At 37.5% G+C, this 20,080-nt stretch overlaps 3 protein-coding genes across 4 annotated transcripts in view; 2 read left to right on the top strand and 1 right to left on the bottom strand.

The window, feature by feature from the left end:
* LOC133530614 (transcription factor EB) overlaps positions 1 to 5,647 on the bottom strand; it is a 174,631-nt gene extending 168,984 nt beyond the window's left edge. The window contains exon 1 of one of the 2 annotated variants that reach the window (XM_061868616.1): positions 4,867 to 5,647. In XM_061868616.1, coding sequence (XP_061724600.1) covers positions 4,867 to 5,027 — 161 coding nt within the window. In that variant the 5' untranslated portion in view covers positions 5,028 to 5,647. The remainder of the gene's footprint in view (positions 1 to 4,866) is intronic. The other variant, XM_061868606.1, reaches the window with a different exon arrangement.
* Positions 5,648 to 5,986: 339 nt separating this feature from the next.
* On the top strand, positions 5,987 to 8,506 carry LOC133530644 (probable small nuclear ribonucleoprotein G). Its single transcript, XM_061868662.1, has 3 exons — positions 5,987 to 6,172; positions 7,448 to 7,595; positions 8,316 to 8,506. Exons 1-3 carry the CDS (start codon positions 6,141 to 6,143, stop codon positions 8,364 to 8,366), a joined length of 231 nt encoding a protein of 76 aa, XP_061724646.1. The 5' UTR covers positions 5,987 to 6,140; the 3' UTR covers positions 8,367 to 8,506.
* A 2,852-nt stretch (positions 8,507 to 11,358) lies between these two features.
* The window catches only part of LOC133530607 (solute carrier family 12 member 9), a 39,889-nt gene continuing 31,167 nt past the window's right edge, over positions 11,359 to 20,080 (top strand). The window contains exons 1-3 of the mRNA XM_061868592.1: positions 11,359 to 11,867; positions 12,305 to 12,433; positions 18,287 to 18,409. Of these exons, the coding sequence (XP_061724576.1) occupies positions 11,849 to 11,867; positions 12,305 to 12,433; positions 18,287 to 18,409 (271 nt within the window). The 5' untranslated portion in view covers positions 11,359 to 11,848. The remainder of the gene's footprint in view (positions 11,868 to 12,304; positions 12,434 to 18,286; positions 18,410 to 20,080) is intronic.

The raw sequence follows: 20,080 nt of genomic DNA, 5'->3' as shown, positions 1-20,080 counted from the left end.
GCCGAGGTGGGATCGCAGGGGAAGAGGCGTGATGGTATCACGATGCGCCACTCTCCCTATCCCCTGCGACCTTGGCGGGGCCGTTCCGCTGTAGCGGCGTTGGTGGGGCTGCAGAGGAAGAGGAGTGTCGGTGTTACGGTGTGCCGTTCTCCCTGTCCTCTGCAGCCGAGTTGTGGTTTGCGGCAGAACCATGGACCTCATCTGCCGCCGGGCGCTGGGGAGTTTTCTGGCGCCCGTGGCCTCCTTGTGGCGGGCTCGGGGGGTCCGCTACACTGCAGGACGGAGGCCGAGGAGGAAGGCGCGTCGAACCATCTGGCGCGCCTCGCGTGAAGGGCCTTCGGGCATTCGCGAAGGAGCCGCTCGCGGGCGGCTGCCGCCGGTGGGGTCGCGGATGAGTACGCAAGCGTTCCTGTAACGAGGCGAGGTGGCATATGGGGGGTTTTTAGTGGGTATACCGTGGGCCTCATTAGCCTAGACGGGAGTCCCACATAACCACTCGGGTCACCTCACCCCCCGCACCCGGGTGGTATGCGGAATGCATTTTCCCCCCTAGAAAAAAAAAAAAAAAAAAAAAAAGATTGCATGATTGGCTCGAATTCGTGAGTGACACCGCTGAACTAGCACCATTCTAAGTGCAGGTAAGGCCCGTCCCTAGTTAAATGTCAGTCCCCACATGTCATATGTCAGATTGTGTTATCAATGCGCGAGCGGTGTAATTTGGATTACGCATTGCGTATACATTAGATCGCTGGCTGATACTTTGTCAGATGATAGTTTAGATGCTATCATGAATTACGCTATTATATATTTTTTACGTTATTCGGTGGCTGCCATTCCTCACCTACCAACGGAGCGGCAGCTGACGTCCACGAGAGTTCATCATACATAGCCGTTAACCACTACGAGTTTTCGCCCGGGAGGCGATTGGTCACGGAAATCTGTTCCTGGCTCGCGGTGTACATGAGTGTCTATTCCCTTGCCACAAAAAAAAATTGGCAGTCACCACATAGGCGGTCCAGCTAATTTAGTATGGGAGACTGACTACTAAGAAGACTGGCAATGACTTACATTTGCACATAGTTAATTACTAGATGCTAGTCGAAGTGTTAAAAAAAAAGTAAGATAACAAGTTAAAGTTTAAGATTTTGCATCGCTATAATTTCGCAAAACTACAGACTCTACAAGGCAACTTGACCTTTAATCTTAGAGTAATACGTGTTAGTTTATTTTCTAATGTACGTTGTAAATTGTAATCATATTTGCGCTCATGAAAACGATTCTCACGCACTTCCTAATTGCCTGAAGCCTTTAAAGGTTAGTAAATGTGTGGTATTTCATCTGATAGAGGAACCTTCACACATAACAATCGTATGCTTTTCGATTGAAAGGAATTTTTTTAATTTAAAACCTATTTAAAAATAAATTTGTGGTGATAGGTTTGTTAGTGCTTCTGGGCATTTTCCGCAAATCAACAACCATTGCGCCCAAGGGCGTAGCCAGCCAATGAACTAGGAGGGTGGGGGGAAGTTGATGTCGCCGGAGGCCTAGGGAGGGGGGAGGGGCATACATTGTATGTAAAATTTGAGCTCTAGGGGAGGGGGGGCAGCTGCCCCTTGCCTGTACCTGCCACCACCCCAGCTCCTTGCGCGCTTATGAACGTCAAATAAAGCTACGCCGGCTACACTTCTGACCAATATGGGACCGGCAAGAAACTCGGCGGGACACATCTTTTCAAAACATTACATCTTATAACATGCATAGCTCAACGAGGGGGGGGGGGGGCGTGTTTAGAGTCGGCAACGCGCATGTAACTCCTCTGGAGTTGCAGGCGTACATAGGCTACGGAGACTGCTTACCATCAGGCGGGCCGTATGCTTGTTTGCCACCGACGTAGTATAAAAAAAAAAAATTAAATACAAAATACAATTTAAATTAATATGGAATAAAAAAAAATATCATGAAATAACATTAAATCTGTGTCAACATATACCTATATCCTAGATAAAATGTTTATTCGTTACGTTTTTAGGGTTCCGTACCCTAAGGGTCAAACGGGACCCTATTACTGAGACTTCGCTGTCCGTCCGTCCGTCCGTCCGTCTGTCACCAGGCTGTATCTCAAGAACCGTGATAGCTAGACAGTTGAAATTTTCACAGATGATGTATTTATGTTGCCGCTATAACAACAAATACTAAAAACAGAATAAAATAAATATTTAAGGGGGGCTCCCATACAACAAACATAATTTATTTGCCTTTTTTATAAATAATGGTACGGAACCCTTCGTGCGCGAGTCCGACTCGCACTTACCCGGTTTTGTCATTTTATTCCCGTAAGACTCGAACCTATTAAAATCATTTTAAACATGTTTCGATCAAATTTAAATCTATAATCTATATGAAATGCTCAATGTAACTAACGTATTTATTTGTTAATGATTAATAATTATATCCGTGTAAATAGCTTTGCGGTATTGTTAAGATTTAGTTAGTGGAAAACGTTTTCTCCCGAAATGGAATATCATAGAAAAAGTACCATTATTTCGCTAGGATCGTAAAGCTGTTCTTCCCTCTTAAGAGGCAACAGGAGTGGTCATTTCTCAATTCAAACGTACTCGACTGTTTTCTCCGGGGTTTTTGAAGCTAGAGCAATGATTTTTTCAACACAGATTATTATTATTAAGTAATATCTGTGTCGGACTGTTTTGCTTTTTTGATATTTTTGTTTTTTAGTGCACTTCATATATTCGTAAAAACGGCCTAATTTACTAGGCCGCAAAGAGAAACATGGTATTTTGCCACGGCTCCATGAAGCCGGACTCCAGGCTTGGAAACTAATCCCTCGAATTGGCGTAGGCACTAGTGTTTACGAAAGCGACTGCCATCTGACCTTCCAACCCAGAGGGTAAAGTAAACCAAGCCTTATTGGGCTTATTGGGATTACTCCGGTTTCCTCACGATATTTTTGGCTTTTTCTAGAAGATCAGAATCAGTTTTCAGACTTTTCTTTAAAAAAATTGAATTAAGTTCGCCATTCTCTTTATTGTATCCACTTTATTTGTTATACTGTGCAATCTTCTTCATCTTCTTTTCCTTTTCCCACTTTAGGTGGGGTCGGGTCTCCTAATTAATTTACGCCAGGCACTTCTGTCCTGGATGGTCTTTATATCTAGCCTGGCATGCTTTATTGTTTGGGTCATATTTGTCCACCAGGTGCCGGGCGGGCGCCCTCTACCGCGTTTTATTTCAGGCAATTCCAGCGCCTTACGAACCACATTGTCATCGTCTCTTCGCATAACGTGTCCGTACCATCTTAGCCGACTTTCTGTTATTTTTTTCAGGTATTGGGGCTACCTTGAAACTACCTCTTACATGTTCTGTTGTTATACTGTGCAATAAAGTTTAAAAAATAAATAAAAGCGCGCACACTTGCGCTAGAAACGATGAGAGAGCGCTAATAGTACGAGATGAAAAAGAACAAGGATCGTTATTTATGAAATTAGAAGTTAAATAACTAAATTTTAAAATCATGGTTCGTATAAATCCTAAGAGTGAGAAAATCGATGTTCTACTTGGCTTGAGAAATGTGAACTTCCCGCCGCCTACCGCGAAAACCCAAATTCGCAAATTGCGGGGATCTTTCTCTTTTACTCTCACTGCGACGTAATTAAAGTGACAGAGAAAAATGCCCGCAATTGAAACTTCGATTTTCGGGATATAGTTATAACAGTGGAGTAACAGGAATGTAAAGGACGCTAAGCACGAAGAATTTCGTACATTGGCCCGTCTTGTTCCCATCTCTATCGCACGTGTGTAATTATATTGCTGTCCCGCCCTGTGCCGGCGGTCAATGCCACTGTGCGAGCGGGAACCAATATATAGTACCCGGAGATAAATTGCACATAGGTCTTGAGAAAGAGAATATGGGAGACGAGAGAGAAAGAGACAACGCACTACAAAGCCGAAAAACCGATGTGCAATATTTATCGCCGGCTACTCTATAATAGAGATAGGTAATGCTGGGTCAGTGTACGAAATTCTTTGTGCCTAGTGTCCATATTTTAGTTAAAAAACTGAGGAACGTCAGAAACAACTTAAAATTTGCATCAGATTTGCCTCACATGTGGATAAAATGCCACTTTCACACCAGTTTTTAAACAATCAGATTATACTAGGTGTCGGTACCTGTATTAATTCTCTAATAATTTTTCCATACATAATTCACACTAATAACACGTATTATAAAACCGCCTGACCCCCGCTACAATATATTTAACACGTGATACTAGAAGTAATAACTAACAAAGGAGGTCAATTCTGAAAGTATGATAGACCCCAAGCTTCACTAAAGACAATTCACGTCGCTTCCCAAGCAGTCAAAATCGTATTCTATTGTAATACTTATAAAAATAAATTAAACCTTTATAACTATTTTAATTACGTAATAGCGCCCGTAATTAATTTGCCAAAATGGCGGGAAACTCGAGTAAAAAAGTAAACAAATAGGTAATGTTACCCGACCTAAATCGAAAATACCTCAATCCTCATTGCTAATGCTTGTTCAAACTCGGCGAACTACGCTAATTAAATTATAATGACCCGTTTGACGATATGTAAAGCAATAATTAAGTAAGATATTATCTCCGAGCTACTCGAGACGGTCGGCTCTCGCATCTTGTCTATAATGTATAGCGAAGATCAACAAATGCACGGAACGGAGGGCTTGCCAAGACCAGGTTTCAGGGTCGCGGGCGCTGACTTTAGAGAAATTGTTCCTCATTCATTCGTAGTGCCAAAAATATTCACCTGAGCAAACTTTATTAACTTCATAAGATGAGTAAAAGATCTTATTAGACTAACACTTACCTTTCTGTGATCGGCACGGCTTTCGACTTGAGTTCGTAGAACATAAAATCCTGTTGCTGCTGCGCCGCAGTCATCTCCTCCAAAATCTTCTGATCACCGCCGTAATCGTTCGTCAAAAGCGAGGCGAGATCGAATCCCATATCAATCCCAGACTCATCCATTTTTGAGCGAAAACACAATCACAAACTTCCACTAAGAACTGATGTTACATAAAATCACTTAAAAGTCATTTTTAGGAAATAGAAAGTCGCTGTTTACAGAGATACCTCACAATCAGCATCCTCCCAGCAGCTGTCTGTAGACTTGTTGCTATTGTATCTACTTGTTGATATAGCTATATACATCTACCACATGGTTTGTTTTTAGGTTTGTGTTGTGACGTGTGACTAAAATCCTACCAATTTTAGCATAGCAAATTTCTAACGTAAGTGTATGTAAGACGTATCTCTATAATTGAGTTGTGTAACCGATAAGAAATATTTTTATCAGTGGCAATATCACTTTCTAAATGTTTTGACTCCAGTTCAGTTAAGTTTTATTGGTTTTAACATTTTGAAATATACATAATATTTTGTTGGTATAAGAAACTTTCCCGGAATATTTTTTGCTATCGAAAGACCAACTTATTTTTGTAATTTTTTAGCAGTAGCAATACCAAGAAAGCACGGGAATTGGGGTACATTCAGAATCTTTATTCTATTCGTCGACTTGTAATACTAGACTCTAAGGATTAAATTTTATATTTGTATTTGACATATAAAAAAACTTATAATATCATTTGTGAGAAAAAAAAAGCATATATTATATTTTTTGTCTTCATTTACAAGTGAAAAACGTTGTACATTTTAAAACAAAGAATAAAGGTATTTGAACGTTTCTTTCAATTTAAGTGTGACCAGCTAAATGATAAAAGCAGCATTATTTTGCAATTGCTATTAAATCTTATAATAGACTGAAAACCTTATTTCGACGTAATTTACATGTATCTTAATTTTTTTTAACGATATTACTGATATTAGAGATAATGCACAAATTATTGTTAAAACCTTCTGTTTTATGAAAGCAGTCAATAATCTTAGTTATTTAGCGACTGACATGTCTCTGTTTTTATTCGTGTTTTTTTTCAACTTCTTTTTCTGTGATTTCTGTCACATCACATCATATGGTCACACTAAATTTCCCGGGTTGCGTTGTTTGACGAAAACGTTTCTTATCTCTCGAATTAAAAAAGAAACTAGTATTTTAATCCTTTTAACAACCAAAAAAATAGCAAAATGTCAAAAGCACATCCTCCGGAATTAAAGAAGTAAGTAAACTACTTGTATTTTCCTTAATTTCAAGTTGGCGTCCTACACGCCATTGTAACCTAACATCCGTGTTTTGCATTTTAGGTTTTATTGTACTGTTTAATGCAGTTTATAATTTAGTAACATATTTACAATATAGATAAACTCCCTTATTTCGATTTTCGACAGCAAATAACACATGCCATTCCTACCTTATGAATCTTACGATCGAAAAGTATTCTTCCGGGAGTTTATGAGTTTCGCTATCTCTTTACAAAACCTACATACTTATTACCCGACAGCTAACTTTACCATTTCTTACCTGTTTTCAACCCCTGACGCTAAAACAGGGGTGTTATATGGTTATATTATATGGCCAATATCTGTCTGTGTGTGGCATCATAGCTCTCTAACGGATGGCCCGATTTCGTTTTTTGCATGAAAGCAAATTTCCTCGCGGTGGTTCTTAGCTATGTTTGATAGAAATCGATCCAGCAGTTTGAACAGTATCAGCACTTGAGGTTTTATTTTATAATTAGTTAATTTGAATAGTTATATTACAATGAACTAGTGGGACTAATGGGATCTGGGTTATATTATGTCATCTCTTAACCTTTAATAATGATTCCTGGGGATGTTTTGGTATACCAATTACAAGTATGTTTTATGGAGTATTTCTTATTAAAAGAGATGTTCTTCAATTAGCCCTCTAAGAACAAAAAAAAAAGAACAAATTAAATTACTTTCTATTTATTATTTATTATAAGCCTTTTTGACAGATGCCGTTCAATACTCGTAAATTTCGTTCTTATTCCACTGTTGCGCATCTGGTTGCCAATTGGCAAAGGCCTCCTCCAATTACTTTCTATAACATTTTTATTTATTTTAATTAGATTTCAATTTCAATATTTTATTTCAATTAGACGGATGGAAACAACAAAGGAAAGAAATGGAGGAGGCCTACGTCAAAGGACGAGTTGAGGTCAATGTTGTGAAACCAAATTAATGTAATTGTGATAACTGAAGACTTCAGTAATAAAGGCTATTTCATTACATTACATTACATTTACATTTCAATTAGACACACAACTATTTAAAATATAAACTGAATTGAATGTCATATACAAAGGAAAAAGTCAGATCTGGACAATGGAGTCTTGGTCATGTTTACATTCATAGGTATATGTGGGCTGAATGAACGCAACACGCGATCGACAGCCCGCCTGCTTCCATCTACATCTCTTCATAGGTATATGACATTTATTTCGGTTTACTCAATTGGTGTTCTTTCTCAGGTTCATGGACAAAAAGCTGTCCATTAAGCTGAATGCAGGACGTGCAGTCACCGGGGTACTCCGAGGGTTTGATCCCTTCATGAACCTGGTGCTTGACGAGTCAGTGGAGGAGTGCAAGGATGGTCAGAGGAACAACATTGGCATGGTGGTAAGTAAAACAATTCTCAAACCTTACTTAATCTAGTCATCCTATCATCCAAACTAGGATCCTTAAAATTAGTTCCTAGTTAGTCCAATTTTACTAGGCTACTTTTTAGGATTCCTACTTCCTAAACCAGGTTACATCTTTTTGATTTAAGATTCTGAATTAAATAACATGTGCAAAGAGCTTAACCTTTTGAACGCCACGCCTATCGCACGCGGCGCGTAATCGTGAACCTTGTCGGTACGCATGAAGGTTGGTATTGGGCTGTAGTTGTGCGCGTCATATGATGTCTTTGGCGGTCAAAAGATTAAATGTGTCTTTGATGTGTAGAGTAACTTACTGTCAACAAGGCACTAGTTCGAGAGCCTTAAAACGTTTCAATCTGAGCCAGGCCTCCACTTCCTTTTCTCGGGCTGGAATTGGATTGAAATTGGCACTTTTTGCATGTGATAATGACTATGTACCTACCTTTGAAAATATCACGTATAATGAACACTGCTAATTAAGCTCATTACCTCATTAGAGTAAAATTAAGATGATTTTTTTGTTTATTATATATGACAAAATTATTTTTTCAAGTTGCACTTTCCCTCTTGTTATAATATCTGTTAAATATCAGAATTATAGAACTTCTCTTTCTCTCTAGCCACAGTTCCAAATAAAAAGGAGTTTATGGAAGTATTATATTTCAATGTTTCTAAGTTTCTCTGTACCTTTTTTCAGGTAATCAGAGGAAACAGCATCATCATGCTCGAGTCTCTAGACAGAATATAGTTAATGCCGCATCTTTAATTTTAAGCTAATTTTTAAGTCAAACAAAACATTCATTTTGGTTTGTAATTTTGTTCCAAATGACTATGAGTTTGTGATTTTATGTTCAGGCAATAAGGTGAAACAATACCAGTTTAAACCAATGTTTGTGTTATTTCAATTTTATACCTTTTTAGGGTCCGTAGCCAAATGGCAAAAAGCGGCCAAGTGCGAGTCGGACTCGCCCATGAAGGGTTCCGTACCATTTATGACGTATTAAAAAAAAACTACTTACTAGATCTCGTTCAAACCAATTTTCGGTGGAAGTTTGCATGGTAATGTACATCATATATATTTTTTAGGTTTATCATTTTCTTATTTTAGAAGTTACAGGGGGGGGGGCACATTTTACCACTTTGGAAGTGTCTCTCGCGCAAAAACTATTCAGTTTAGAAAAAAATGGTAATATAAACCTCAATATCATTTTTGAAGACCTATCCATAGATACCCCACACGTATGGGTTTGATGAAAAAAGATTTTTTGAGTTTCAGTTCTATTCTAAGTATGGGGAACCCCCAAAATTTATTGTTTTTTTTTTCTATTTTTGTGTGAAAATCTTACTGCGGTTCATAGAATACATCTACTTACCAAGTTTGAACAGTATAGCTCTTGTAGTTTCGGAAAAAAGTGGCTGTGACATAATCGGACAGACAGTCGGACGTGACGAATCTATAAGGGTTCCGTTTTCTGCCATTGGCTACGGAACCCTTATGGATTCGTCATTCTGTGAACCGCATTAAGATTTCCACACAAAAATTCCCCATACTTAGAACTGAAACTCAAGTTTTTTTTTTTCATTAAACCCATACGTGTGGGTTATCTATGGATAGGTCTTAAAAAATGATATTAAGGTTTAATTTTTCTAAGCTGAATGGTTTGCGCGAGAGACACTTACAAAATGGTAAAATGTGTGCCCCCCCCCCCCCCCCCCCTGTAACTTCTAAAATAAGAGAATGATAAAACAAAAAAATATATGATCTACATTACCATGCAAACCAAAGAGCATATAATCACTACGTTATGCAAACTTCCGCCGAAAATTGGTTTGAACGAGATCAGATCTAGTAAGTAGTTTTTTTTAATACGTCATAATGGGGTATCTATGGATAGGTCTTCAACAATGATATTGAGGTTTCTAATATATTTTTTTTCTAAACTGAATAGTTTGCGCGAACTTCTAAAATAAGAGAATGATAAACCTAAAAAAAATATATGATGTACATGCAAACTTCCAACGAAAATACCATAGGCATAGTTGCTGTCATATCTTTATCATATATTATAGATAATAGCTATATAGATAAAGCTATGTCATAGGCATAGTAGCCGAGAAAAAAATCTAATCATAGACAGCGCACTTCACTCCGTCAATAACGCCTAGCTTCTTAGCTACTCAACCGCTACTCAGCTGGGCTAAGATGGTCGGCTGTCTATCATTTGTCACCCTACCTGTCACGCTCTAACAAATACGTAAGTGCGAACGTGACGCATGATATGACAAGTGACAAAAACACGACCATGATACCGCTGCAGCAGGGCTAAGATGGTCAGCTCTTTATCATTTGTCACCATGCCTGTCACGTTCTAACAAGTATGTAGTTAGTATTTTATGGTTTTATTTTTTTATCATAGTTTTTTTTGTGTAATTTGACATTTAGAGACAGTATACATCTCTAATAAAGTATTTATTATTTCATAGATTCGATATTTGTAATTGTTTTTTTTTTTTTAATTTATTGTTTGTAAAAATGGACATGTAAAAGTGCCCCTGTGGCCTATTTGCTGAATAAATGTTTGATATTTGATATGTAAGCGCGAAAGTGACGGGCATAGTGACAAGTGATAAAAATGGAACCATGATACCGCCGCTGGAGAGATTTGGAACTAGTATTTATAGCTGACAGCTGGACACTTGCAACAATAGGGTTGTCTCCAATTTTTTGAAACGCTTGTATTACGTTCTATATTAACTAAAAGTTGCCCTAAAATTCAACATTTATACTAAAAACGGCTTTAAATATGTTAAAATCACAAAATATATTTTGACAGATGCTTTCGCGCCCAAAACGTTCTTCGAAAATTGTGTGACGTCACAGTTTACGGTTTGACACATAACTACGTACACACGTAGAAAATACGAACTACCATTTGTCATTTGTTGTTTATCGCCTAACTGTCAACAGTGTCAATCCGAGAGTTGTGACGTCATCAGAATCTTCAATGACGTTTCGAGTTTGGTCACGTGACGTGTGCCAAAAGATATTTTAAATTCAATATTTACAAAAATATGGTCATTACACTTCCCCTAAAAGTCGTTTAACATGTTCTTATAATCCAAAAGACTTTATTGGGATACAATTCTGCCCACCTAAGATTTGTAGATGGAAACAACCCTATTCTGCCTCAAGGAGTTTCTGTTCCTTACCTCTACCTTCCATATATACTACTCTTTGCAGTGACACTTTTGGCTTAAAGACCTCGCATCCAGGCCACAATTGTAAAAAAAAGAGTGACAGTTCCGTCGTTCCGTCAAAATCAGACATTCGAGTAGACTTTTTATTTAGAACTACCGAATTATAAAAATAAAATATGTAGTATTCAATTACACACAATATTACTTCTAGATGACAGAAATTTCAATTTTATGATCATTTTTATCTATAGTTAATATATATACGAGCGGTTTATTATCGTTACAAAATAATATAAAGATTTGTTTTGTTTTGCTCGAACTTGTCACTAACTTACTTGCTGTCAAAATTTCTGATTATTGTATTATCAATTGAATTGAAGTCGTATTTCCGTGCGTTTCATCGTTCTCGAAAAGATAACAAACAATATTTACACTCCGAAACAAAGCTATGACTTCAGACTGCCGTTATAGCAATGCTCAACAGCTGAACCAATAATTTGACGCCCCATTATTGAAGAAACAGTGAGTAGATTTTTTAGTTGTTCTCCTTCTAACAAAGCGGATTTACAACTGTTGTCTCACGCAGTTTTTTCTAATTTAACGCTAAATTAGTTATCCGTGTGTGTGATAAGATCTAACAACTTTGAACTAAGAAACTTTTTTTTAAATTGCTCATAAGGAGTTTTAAAGTCTAGTGTTTTAAAGTTATGATTTCATCTGTTAGCTAGAGAATTAGGTCACAAAAGACACCAGATAAGCGGCAGCAAAAATTGCAAGAGTACTTTGCTCACTCCTCACAACAATAACACAGATCAAAGTTTTTTTTACTTGGAACTGTTTCCAATAGGCATTGATTGTACATTGTTATGCCAATTGCTCACATAACTACTGCTTACTAATCAGGTTAGAGCTATGCCAAGTAACTGAATTATAAGTCTGAAGGATAATTAAGTACTGTAGTACCTTGTCACTTTGTGGCTGAATGTTGATAGAAAAATACTGTAGTGAAATTAGGGTGATCAGTTTGATGCAATGGAAGACATACATTTAAGTAAGTATGCCAATTTAATATTAATCTCATTAACTAATACAATTACAAACAAAAACAACCTTGTAAGATTATAAATCCACTTAAAGGTCTGCTTAAACGTTAATAATAATTATAAGAGTAGGTATTTTGTGATGTGTCACACCGGAATATTGGATCAAACCATTTGCTTGAATAAAATAGAGTTTTTAAATATTTTATGGGAGAAAGAACAATAAACAAAGGTTACAAAGAATTAGGATAACAGAAACCATTTATTTAGTGAAACATCATTTTATTAGTTTATACATATGTTCTATTTTGTTTAATATCAATTTCTTAGACACCGGAATTGATTTTAAGCAAGACTGGTGGCATATAAAAACCTTAAAAAAATGATTCTGCAAGTTGTCCTCAACAGACCTTTTACAAGTCAATAATATCATAAATTTAAATTGCAGATACAAAACCACCAATGGCGGAGACTCTCAGCCCGCTCTCCCCCAGCACAAACCGCGGGCCCCGTGGGTTCATGGGCTCGCTTCGCGCGCGGTTCGGTCGCACGCCCGCTCCTAGACCTGCAGGAGAAGGTATGTTGATTTAAGGCGATTTCACATTGTTTGATGCAATATTGGATATCAAAATCTGTCAAAAAAGTAAACATAATGTCAAATACATTACATGTCACTCCCTAAGGCCTTGGCAGAATAACAGCGTTGTGATTTGCCTTGTTTGCGAATAGCAACAACATGCTGAGACAGGGTCTTTTCCCTACTGCACACAGTGCTGGACCCAAGTGTGTAATTTTCTGTTTTCAATGTGTACATAATATTATCTGTTATTTTTTGTTTACATTTTCTGTTTTCAATGTGTACATAATATTATCTGTTATTATCTGTAATTTTGGAGCAAAGTTGGCACATTTTACGGTATTTAAAGAAGTAGGGCTCACCACTTCTAAATTAATTTTCAAAAGCCATCGTAACAATTATTTTCTTATAAATCAGAAATATGAACAATGGAGCATAATTTAAAACAATAAAATACCTTGACCTGTTACAATTGACATTATTTACTGCATTCGGCTGACCGCTCGCGATAACCGCCGTCCACACTCCACAGACAAACATTATCAGTGCACCGGTGTCTGGCGCAACGTAAAGGCGCGCACGCGCATACTTCATTGTTTGTGGTGTTGATACAGAAAATAGCGTGGAATAGATCGGAAACGCCCATAAATTGGTAGTCGAAATTTTAAAAAACGGCCGCCATCTAATATTTTTACACGACTGCACTAAAATTACACTAAAATTGTTGATACATAATTAGGTAGTTTCATTGACATATATTTAAGGACGGGCCTTACTACGGGCACTAAGAATGGTACTAGTTCAGCGGTGTCACTCACAAATTCGAGCCAATCGTGCAGTCTAACTCAATTTCTTCTTTCTTCTTGGTTTTGCAGCTCCTATGATTTGTCTCCATCGGTCTCGATCTCCCGTAGCCCTCACTGTTTGATGGAGTTTGCCTGAGGTGGCCTTCTTAACTTGGTCGGACGATATAGTTGGTGGGGTGGGGGGCCCTGCGGTCTTTCGCCTTCCACTTATCCGAACAGGACGACCTTCTCCAAACTTTCATCACCTCTACGCATAACATGGCCAAAGTAGGATAGCAACCGATGTTGGCATATGGTGGACAGACGTGTTTTGATGCCCAGCTGTGAGAGGATTGACGCATTTGTGCGCCGGGCCGTCTAGGATATCCTAAGCATTCGCCTCCAGCACCACATTTCGAATACGTCTATCCTCTGTCTCTCTCTAGTGAGTACTGTCCATTTCTGCGTCGTACATGAAAACTGGGAAAACCATGGCTCTTACTAGGCGTGATTTAGTATGGAAGCTGATGCCACGATTCTTCCAGGCGGTTTGGAAGGCGGCGGCGGCGGTGGGTCTTTGCATCTTTCGCCATGGCGATTCGGCGCTTGATCTCTGGGATACAACTTCCATCACTGTTAACTGTGGCATTATTTATGAAAAGGGACCTTCTTGTCGATGGCGCTTACGCCGCACTGCGTCGCGCAGCGTTGTATTTGTATCGGAGCATCGCTTATAACGGCGGAAGCGCCATCGATAATAAGGTCCCTTTTCATAGAAAACGTCACAATTTGTGTAAAGCTGGTCACTATCTATGCCTTGAATATCATGAGCATCTTTTAGCTTGCCTGCGCGATCTAGCACCATAAGTTTGGTCTTCTGCCTGTTCACTGCCAGCCCTAGCTTGTTGGTTTCTACCTCTAGTCTACTTAGAATCAGCTTCACGACATCGATATTTGTGGTGAGTACAACTGTATCATCAGCGTAGCGCAAGTTGGAGATATACTAACTCAACTAGTTTAATTTAATTTTAATTTTATTGTTTTTAAGGGATAACAAACAACTATACAAATACAATCTACAAATGGTGTTACATTATAAGTATTGTTTTTATGTACAGCCAACAACGTTATCCACAAGTTACTTATACACATAAAGTTGAAGAAGGTAGGACAGATATACAATTTTACTATGCTAATAATAGTTTAAATGTATCTCTGGCTAAACACGGCAATTATAAATTAAATTAGTATACATTAATATATATTAAACAATCTGATAAGGCTTTTCTATATTTAGCGGTGGGCAGGTGGAATATATCTATCGCAGTAAAGTTTTGGTTGTAGGAAGCAAGGAGCCGGCGAAGCGGATTACGATAGCCGGCGTTAGTGCGGCAAGGGCTCTCGGCAAATAGTGGCGACCAATCTAGCGCGTGATGCGAACTCATCAACCAATCGCGTTGGCGTTAGACTGCATGATTGGCTCGAAGTTGTGTACTGACCCCCATTATTATTGCCCGTAAGGCCCGTCCTTAGATATATGTCAATGGGTAGTTTTAAATTTTGTATGTGTTTCTTCAGTGCATGAGTGAATTATCAAAAAATTGAAATATAATTAATTATAAACACGCACAAATAATAAATATGTGCTGTAAGTGGACGCAGAGTTGCGAAATGTCTGAAAAGAGCTCAAATGAAGGTAGGTATTAATTCTAGTATTGTTCTTTATTCATAGGAATGGAATAAATTCGGAAAAACGTTGGTAGCTTAGTGGTAAGGGCGTGCTACTCTCAATTCTGAGGTTGCAAGTTCAAATCCCCGCTCGTACATTGGTAGGTAGTACACATTGGAAATTTTCGAAGCTTAGCATATGTAAGAAATATCAGTGATATTTTAAGTGTAAAAATATTTTAATTACTTACTTAGCTATTAAATTAATCAAATTAAATATTTTTAAAACTCATATACACGGTGTAACACGAGGAACCCCAAAGATTTTAACCACACACGAGATGGCAAAAGAAAGAAAAAAAATAAGAGTAAGTAAATCGCGCAAAAAAATGTTTTTTTTTTTCAAATTTTTGAATGTATTTGTACATAAAAAGGTAATTTTATGGTAAAATTGACACTGAAAATATTTTTTTACGATATTTTTTGTTAAACCTACTTTTTGCAAAGGTCACTTGTCACTTTCTGACATCTATCAATAAGGATATTTAGTAAATAATGGCATCATCGCCATCAAAGAGGCGTTTTGCACTTAAGTTACAATATGATATTTTTATTTATTTATTGGTACTTATTCTGAAACTAGGTGAAATCCAGAAAAGTATATATGACCTTTTAGTGTCTAAATGTGATCAGGAATACGCTGTTAAAATCTTTCGGTTTCCTCTTGTTACACCGTGTATATCATGACGTTTAACAAGTATTGTATAGAGTTATAACTTTTTTTTTAAATCTTTTTTTCACAATCCATAACTCCCGGGGGAACAATATAGGCATTTGGCCTTTAGTACACACATGAAATAGATTAGATTAGATGATTTATTTCATGAAAGACAATTACATAATAAATTTGCATTGATGTCAAAAAAATAAGAAATTCTATCATGATCGTCAAAAAAAAAAATGAAAAAAAAGACCTTTTTCGAGCAAATGTAATGAAAAATAATTAGTAAATATGAAAGCAATAAGTTTTTTTTTCGTCACCTTGATGTTTAGCGCAAAAAGCGTGACTAACAATAAACGGATGTCGAGTGTAAAAATCGGCATTTCTCAACCACCGAGGTCAGGTTGGTGCTATTATTGAAATCGTAATGAAACGAAAACACACATTAAGGCAAAGAGAATTTGAAATAGAGGTGAATTGTCAAAGGAAACTTTGTAGCCACATGATCAAAATTATTAATATCATCTTCCCTGGACACTTTCGGTCTTTGGTGTCATATAAGTAATTAATGCTTAATTGAAGACCTTCCAAATAGGATATGACTCAATTGTATATACCAATAGTAAAAATTACCCAAACTGCTACCAAGGCTCCATCTAGTGCCAGGTAGAACAAACAAAGCGGCATTTACCACAATTAATTAACGAAAAAAACTCGTTTTATTACCGCCCCTGCAAGCATTTGAGTGCAAGTATATATATATTAAAATACCTTATAAAAATGTCTTTTAAATGATATATATGGCTTGAGTATACAAGCAAGTTTCAGTGTTTAATAGCAGTATTTTTAATTCAAGCATATGTTATATCAACTAATTCCAGCCCTGTACGTACTTAAACGTAAGTAGTGGTAAACAGAAATCTAGAATTTCTCATATTCTTTCATACAAAACACCTAACAACCGGCTACGTAACAAGTACTTTGTAAAACAACAGTTTATATTCGCCACTCTTTTTTTTTAATTGCTCAGTCCCTGCACGTTATCCAAAGTTGGTGTCATACAATAAAATAATGCTAAGAGTAAACCCTTTCAAACGAGATATGTCTCAACAGTATACGTCCATGGGACAAATTGCCCATTCTCCTTTACTGCCATGTTTCGACAAATTATTAAAACTGTTAAAACGCCATTTGACTTTGATCCTTATTCTTTAATGATATGTGTCTTTGTTAAATATCAAAAAGTGGCGCCATCTAATAGATCAAAGGCCAAAGGTATGGCGACATCGTTTCGAGCGATGCGAGCGAGCGCCATAATCTTTAGGTTGTGCCCGGTAAGATGGCGCCACTTTTTGATATTTGGGAGAATCATCTTTTTAGCGTCACTCGTTGCCATGGTTACGATTAGTTGTCCAGGGGACAAAAGTTCATTGAAATACTGATTTTATGGTACTTAAATGTGACTTTCTTTGACTATACACGTCTATTTCAAGTTCTCTTTAAGGTTCCGTAGTTCCTTATTCGACATGTCCGTCTGTCTGCGCGCCCGAGAAAATGTTTGTAATAACGCACCAATCGTTATCTAGACACTATTTTAAAATGCTTAATGAAAAAACTTTTCAACAAAAAATATAACCGACTTCAGAAATTACCAAAAGCGCCATACATGTACCTATAACATTTGAAGAGTTCCCTCGATTTCTCCAAGATCCCATCATCAGACCCCCGACTTGGTGCCAACGGGACCATCTCGGGGTTATACCCGTTCGATTAAAAAAAAATTTGAAAATCGGTTCACACAACATACAAAAAAAAAATCAGTCGAATTGAGAACCTCCTCCTTTTTTGAAGTCGGTTAAAAATGCTAAATTGTATGATGATATTATGACTCTTTTCTTTACTGCTATGGGTTAGGACCTAGGGGTCTGAAGGATATCTGTTAATTTTCATTTCATCAGGAAACAACATTGGATTAGATCTAATGGACTTTGGACCGTAAAGACGTCCACTGATTACCAGGTCGCCGGACGATATCGGCCTGTCATATATTCGCAAAAGCGAATAACTGACAGGCCGATAGCGTCAGGTGAACTTGTAATCAGTGGGCCCCTTACCTAAGTCAGCAACAGATTTTTTACTTTCATACCATGTACCAAGTTCTTCCCGGGCGATAACTCATAAAGTGATTAAGAGAATTGTATAATGAAAGCTAAAGTCAGCTGTTGATCCGTTGGTGGCTTAAGGAACGGTAACAACCCACACATCATTATGGTTTTTTTTCCGTTCCTTTGGATTGATCCCTGACGATAATTCATCTTCCTCGCGTTATCCCGGCATTTTGCCACGGCTCATGGGAGTCTAGGGTCCGCTTGGCAACTAATCCCAAGAATTGGCGTAGGTACTAGTTTTTACGAACGCGATTGCCATTCGACCTTCCAACCCAGTGGGTAAACTAGGCCTTATTGGATTTAGTCCGGTTTCCTCACGATGTTTTCCTTCACCGAAAAGCGACTGCTAAATATCAAATGATATTTCGTACATAAGTTCCGAAAAACTCATGGGTACCAGCCGGGGTTTGAACCCTCGACCTCCAAATTGCAAGTCGCATGCTCTTACCGCTAGGCCACCGGCGCTTCTGACGATAATTGATCTATGATAAAAAAATCCTGTTGTTTCCAGGATATGTGGAATTCGGAGAGTTCCGGTCAGAGCGGGCCGGCATCAAGAAGGTGGGGACCTTCGCCGGGGTCTTCTGCCCCGTCGTGCTGTCCATGTTCAGTGCTCTGGTCTTCATCAGAATGGGTGAGTCTCCAGGGTGTGGAGTGTTTGAACTTCAACTTCAACATTTATTCAGCAAATAGGCCACAAGGGCACTTTTACACGTCAACATGGAATTTACATACAAGCAAAAACAAGCACATCAACAATTAAGTATAAAATACAATTACAAAAAATAACTAAAATAATAATAGAAAAAAACAGATACAAAAAAAACTAGGGATTCATTCATTGAAGGGTTCAGGTCAGGCCTATTTAAGTAGGCATATTTTACAGTAACGATAGGCCGTTGCTATAAATTGTTTAATGAAATAACCACCCATATTGTTATGTTCTAAAATGATTCATGACTTTATCGGAATGACACATGACATGTGGTGTGGAGTGTTACACATTCTGCGGTTATGTACATTTATCTTAATAATATGACTGTATTGGAATCTGTTTATGAGTACGTTTAAGAGGACGACTACTCTACAAATGTAGTCCCCATTTTCCTCTCTGGTTGACTTGAAAATATTTTTGTACAATTTATTGTATATTTATCATAGCAATACCCATTCATTTGACTTTTTAGTTTTTTTGATTATTATATATTTTAGGAGCAATAATCAAATTCCATATAATTTTTAAGAGCCCGGTAACGATTTTAGAGCAAAAATGTATAATTGATAGATTTAGTCGTTGAAATGTTACCTTTTGTTACGTAATATGTAAATAACAAGTATTGGTTTCTATTAGCACGTGTTCTTGCCATTTAATACTGAGGTCGCAAACATGCGTCCCCGGTAATATGTGACGAAAAGGAACAGTTTTTAAAAATTCATCAACAAATCATGGTGGTGAATTATACAAATATTGTAGATTGTTTAAGTATCAAAATTACCTTGAAATTAAGTCGATTTTCAGAGAAATTGTCACTTGTTTTGAAGTAGTTTTTGGAGAAAATTGATTTCGCTAATAACATAAAATAATAACAAAAATGTAGTTTATTAAAGTTGAAGTAAAGGATGTGTGTCATACAAAATTACCTTTTATTAGCAGTCCAAACTTTACGAAATTTGCAAATAAGAGCTTTAAAATCAGTGCTTTACGCGCGTTTACTTAAACGTCCATCAGAAAAAAATCATTACTAATTAAGTGAATCTGTTAAAAAAAATGATTTATTGAAATGAAAGATAACAAGACGTGCTAATAGAAACCAGTACTTGTTATTTCTAATAGTTAACAAAAAGTGTACAATTTCATGTACTAAATCTATCAATTTAACATTTTTGCGACTAAAATCGATAACGGCCTCTTAAATGCTCCTAAGTCTTATAATTATTATCTGAAATAAAAAAAAACAAATATCTTAATCCGACTTTGACAAATCAAGCATTGCGAACATACTTGTAACACTCACACACATGGGTACACGTTTGTGTCGTGGTTTCCCTGGCGTCACACACTACTACTGAGCATGGGCGTAGGCAGGTACAGGCAGGGAAGGGCAGCTGCCCCCCCTAGTCAAATTTACTCCCCCCCCCCTCCCCCTAGTTCACCGGCTGGCTACGCCCTTGCTACTGAGCCATAACACAATGTTTAAAACTTGGTTCAACGCATTTCGTAGTGTCAGGTAAATCGTAAATTATTTATTGCCAAAACGTGGGTGTCTTTTTTATGGTGTTTTGATTATAGACTTTGAAATGTTCT

This window comes from Cydia pomonella, chromosome 23 (assembly GCF_033807575.1).
Source record: "Cydia pomonella isolate Wapato2018A chromosome 23, ilCydPomo1, whole genome shotgun sequence".
Classification (NCBI taxonomy): Eukaryota; Metazoa; Arthropoda; class Insecta; order Lepidoptera; family Tortricidae; genus Cydia; species Cydia pomonella.
Note: the sequence above shows the minus strand (reverse complement) of the source record. Positions and strands in the feature narration are given on the sequence as shown.

Excerpts from the sequence above, each read along its gene's own strand:
- LOC133530644 (XM_061868662.1), top strand. The coding sequence starts at position 6,141 with ATGTCAAAAGCACATCCTCCGGAATTAAAGAA. Across the intron at positions 6,173-7,447 it reads CATCCTCCGGAATTAAAGAA|GTTCATGGACAAAAAGCTGT; the intron begins GTAAGTAAACTA and ends GTTCTTTCTCAG. Across the intron at positions 7,596-8,315 it reads GGAACAACATTGGCATGGTG|GTAATCAGAGGAAACAGCAT; the intron begins GTAAGTAAAACA and ends ACCTTTTTTCAG.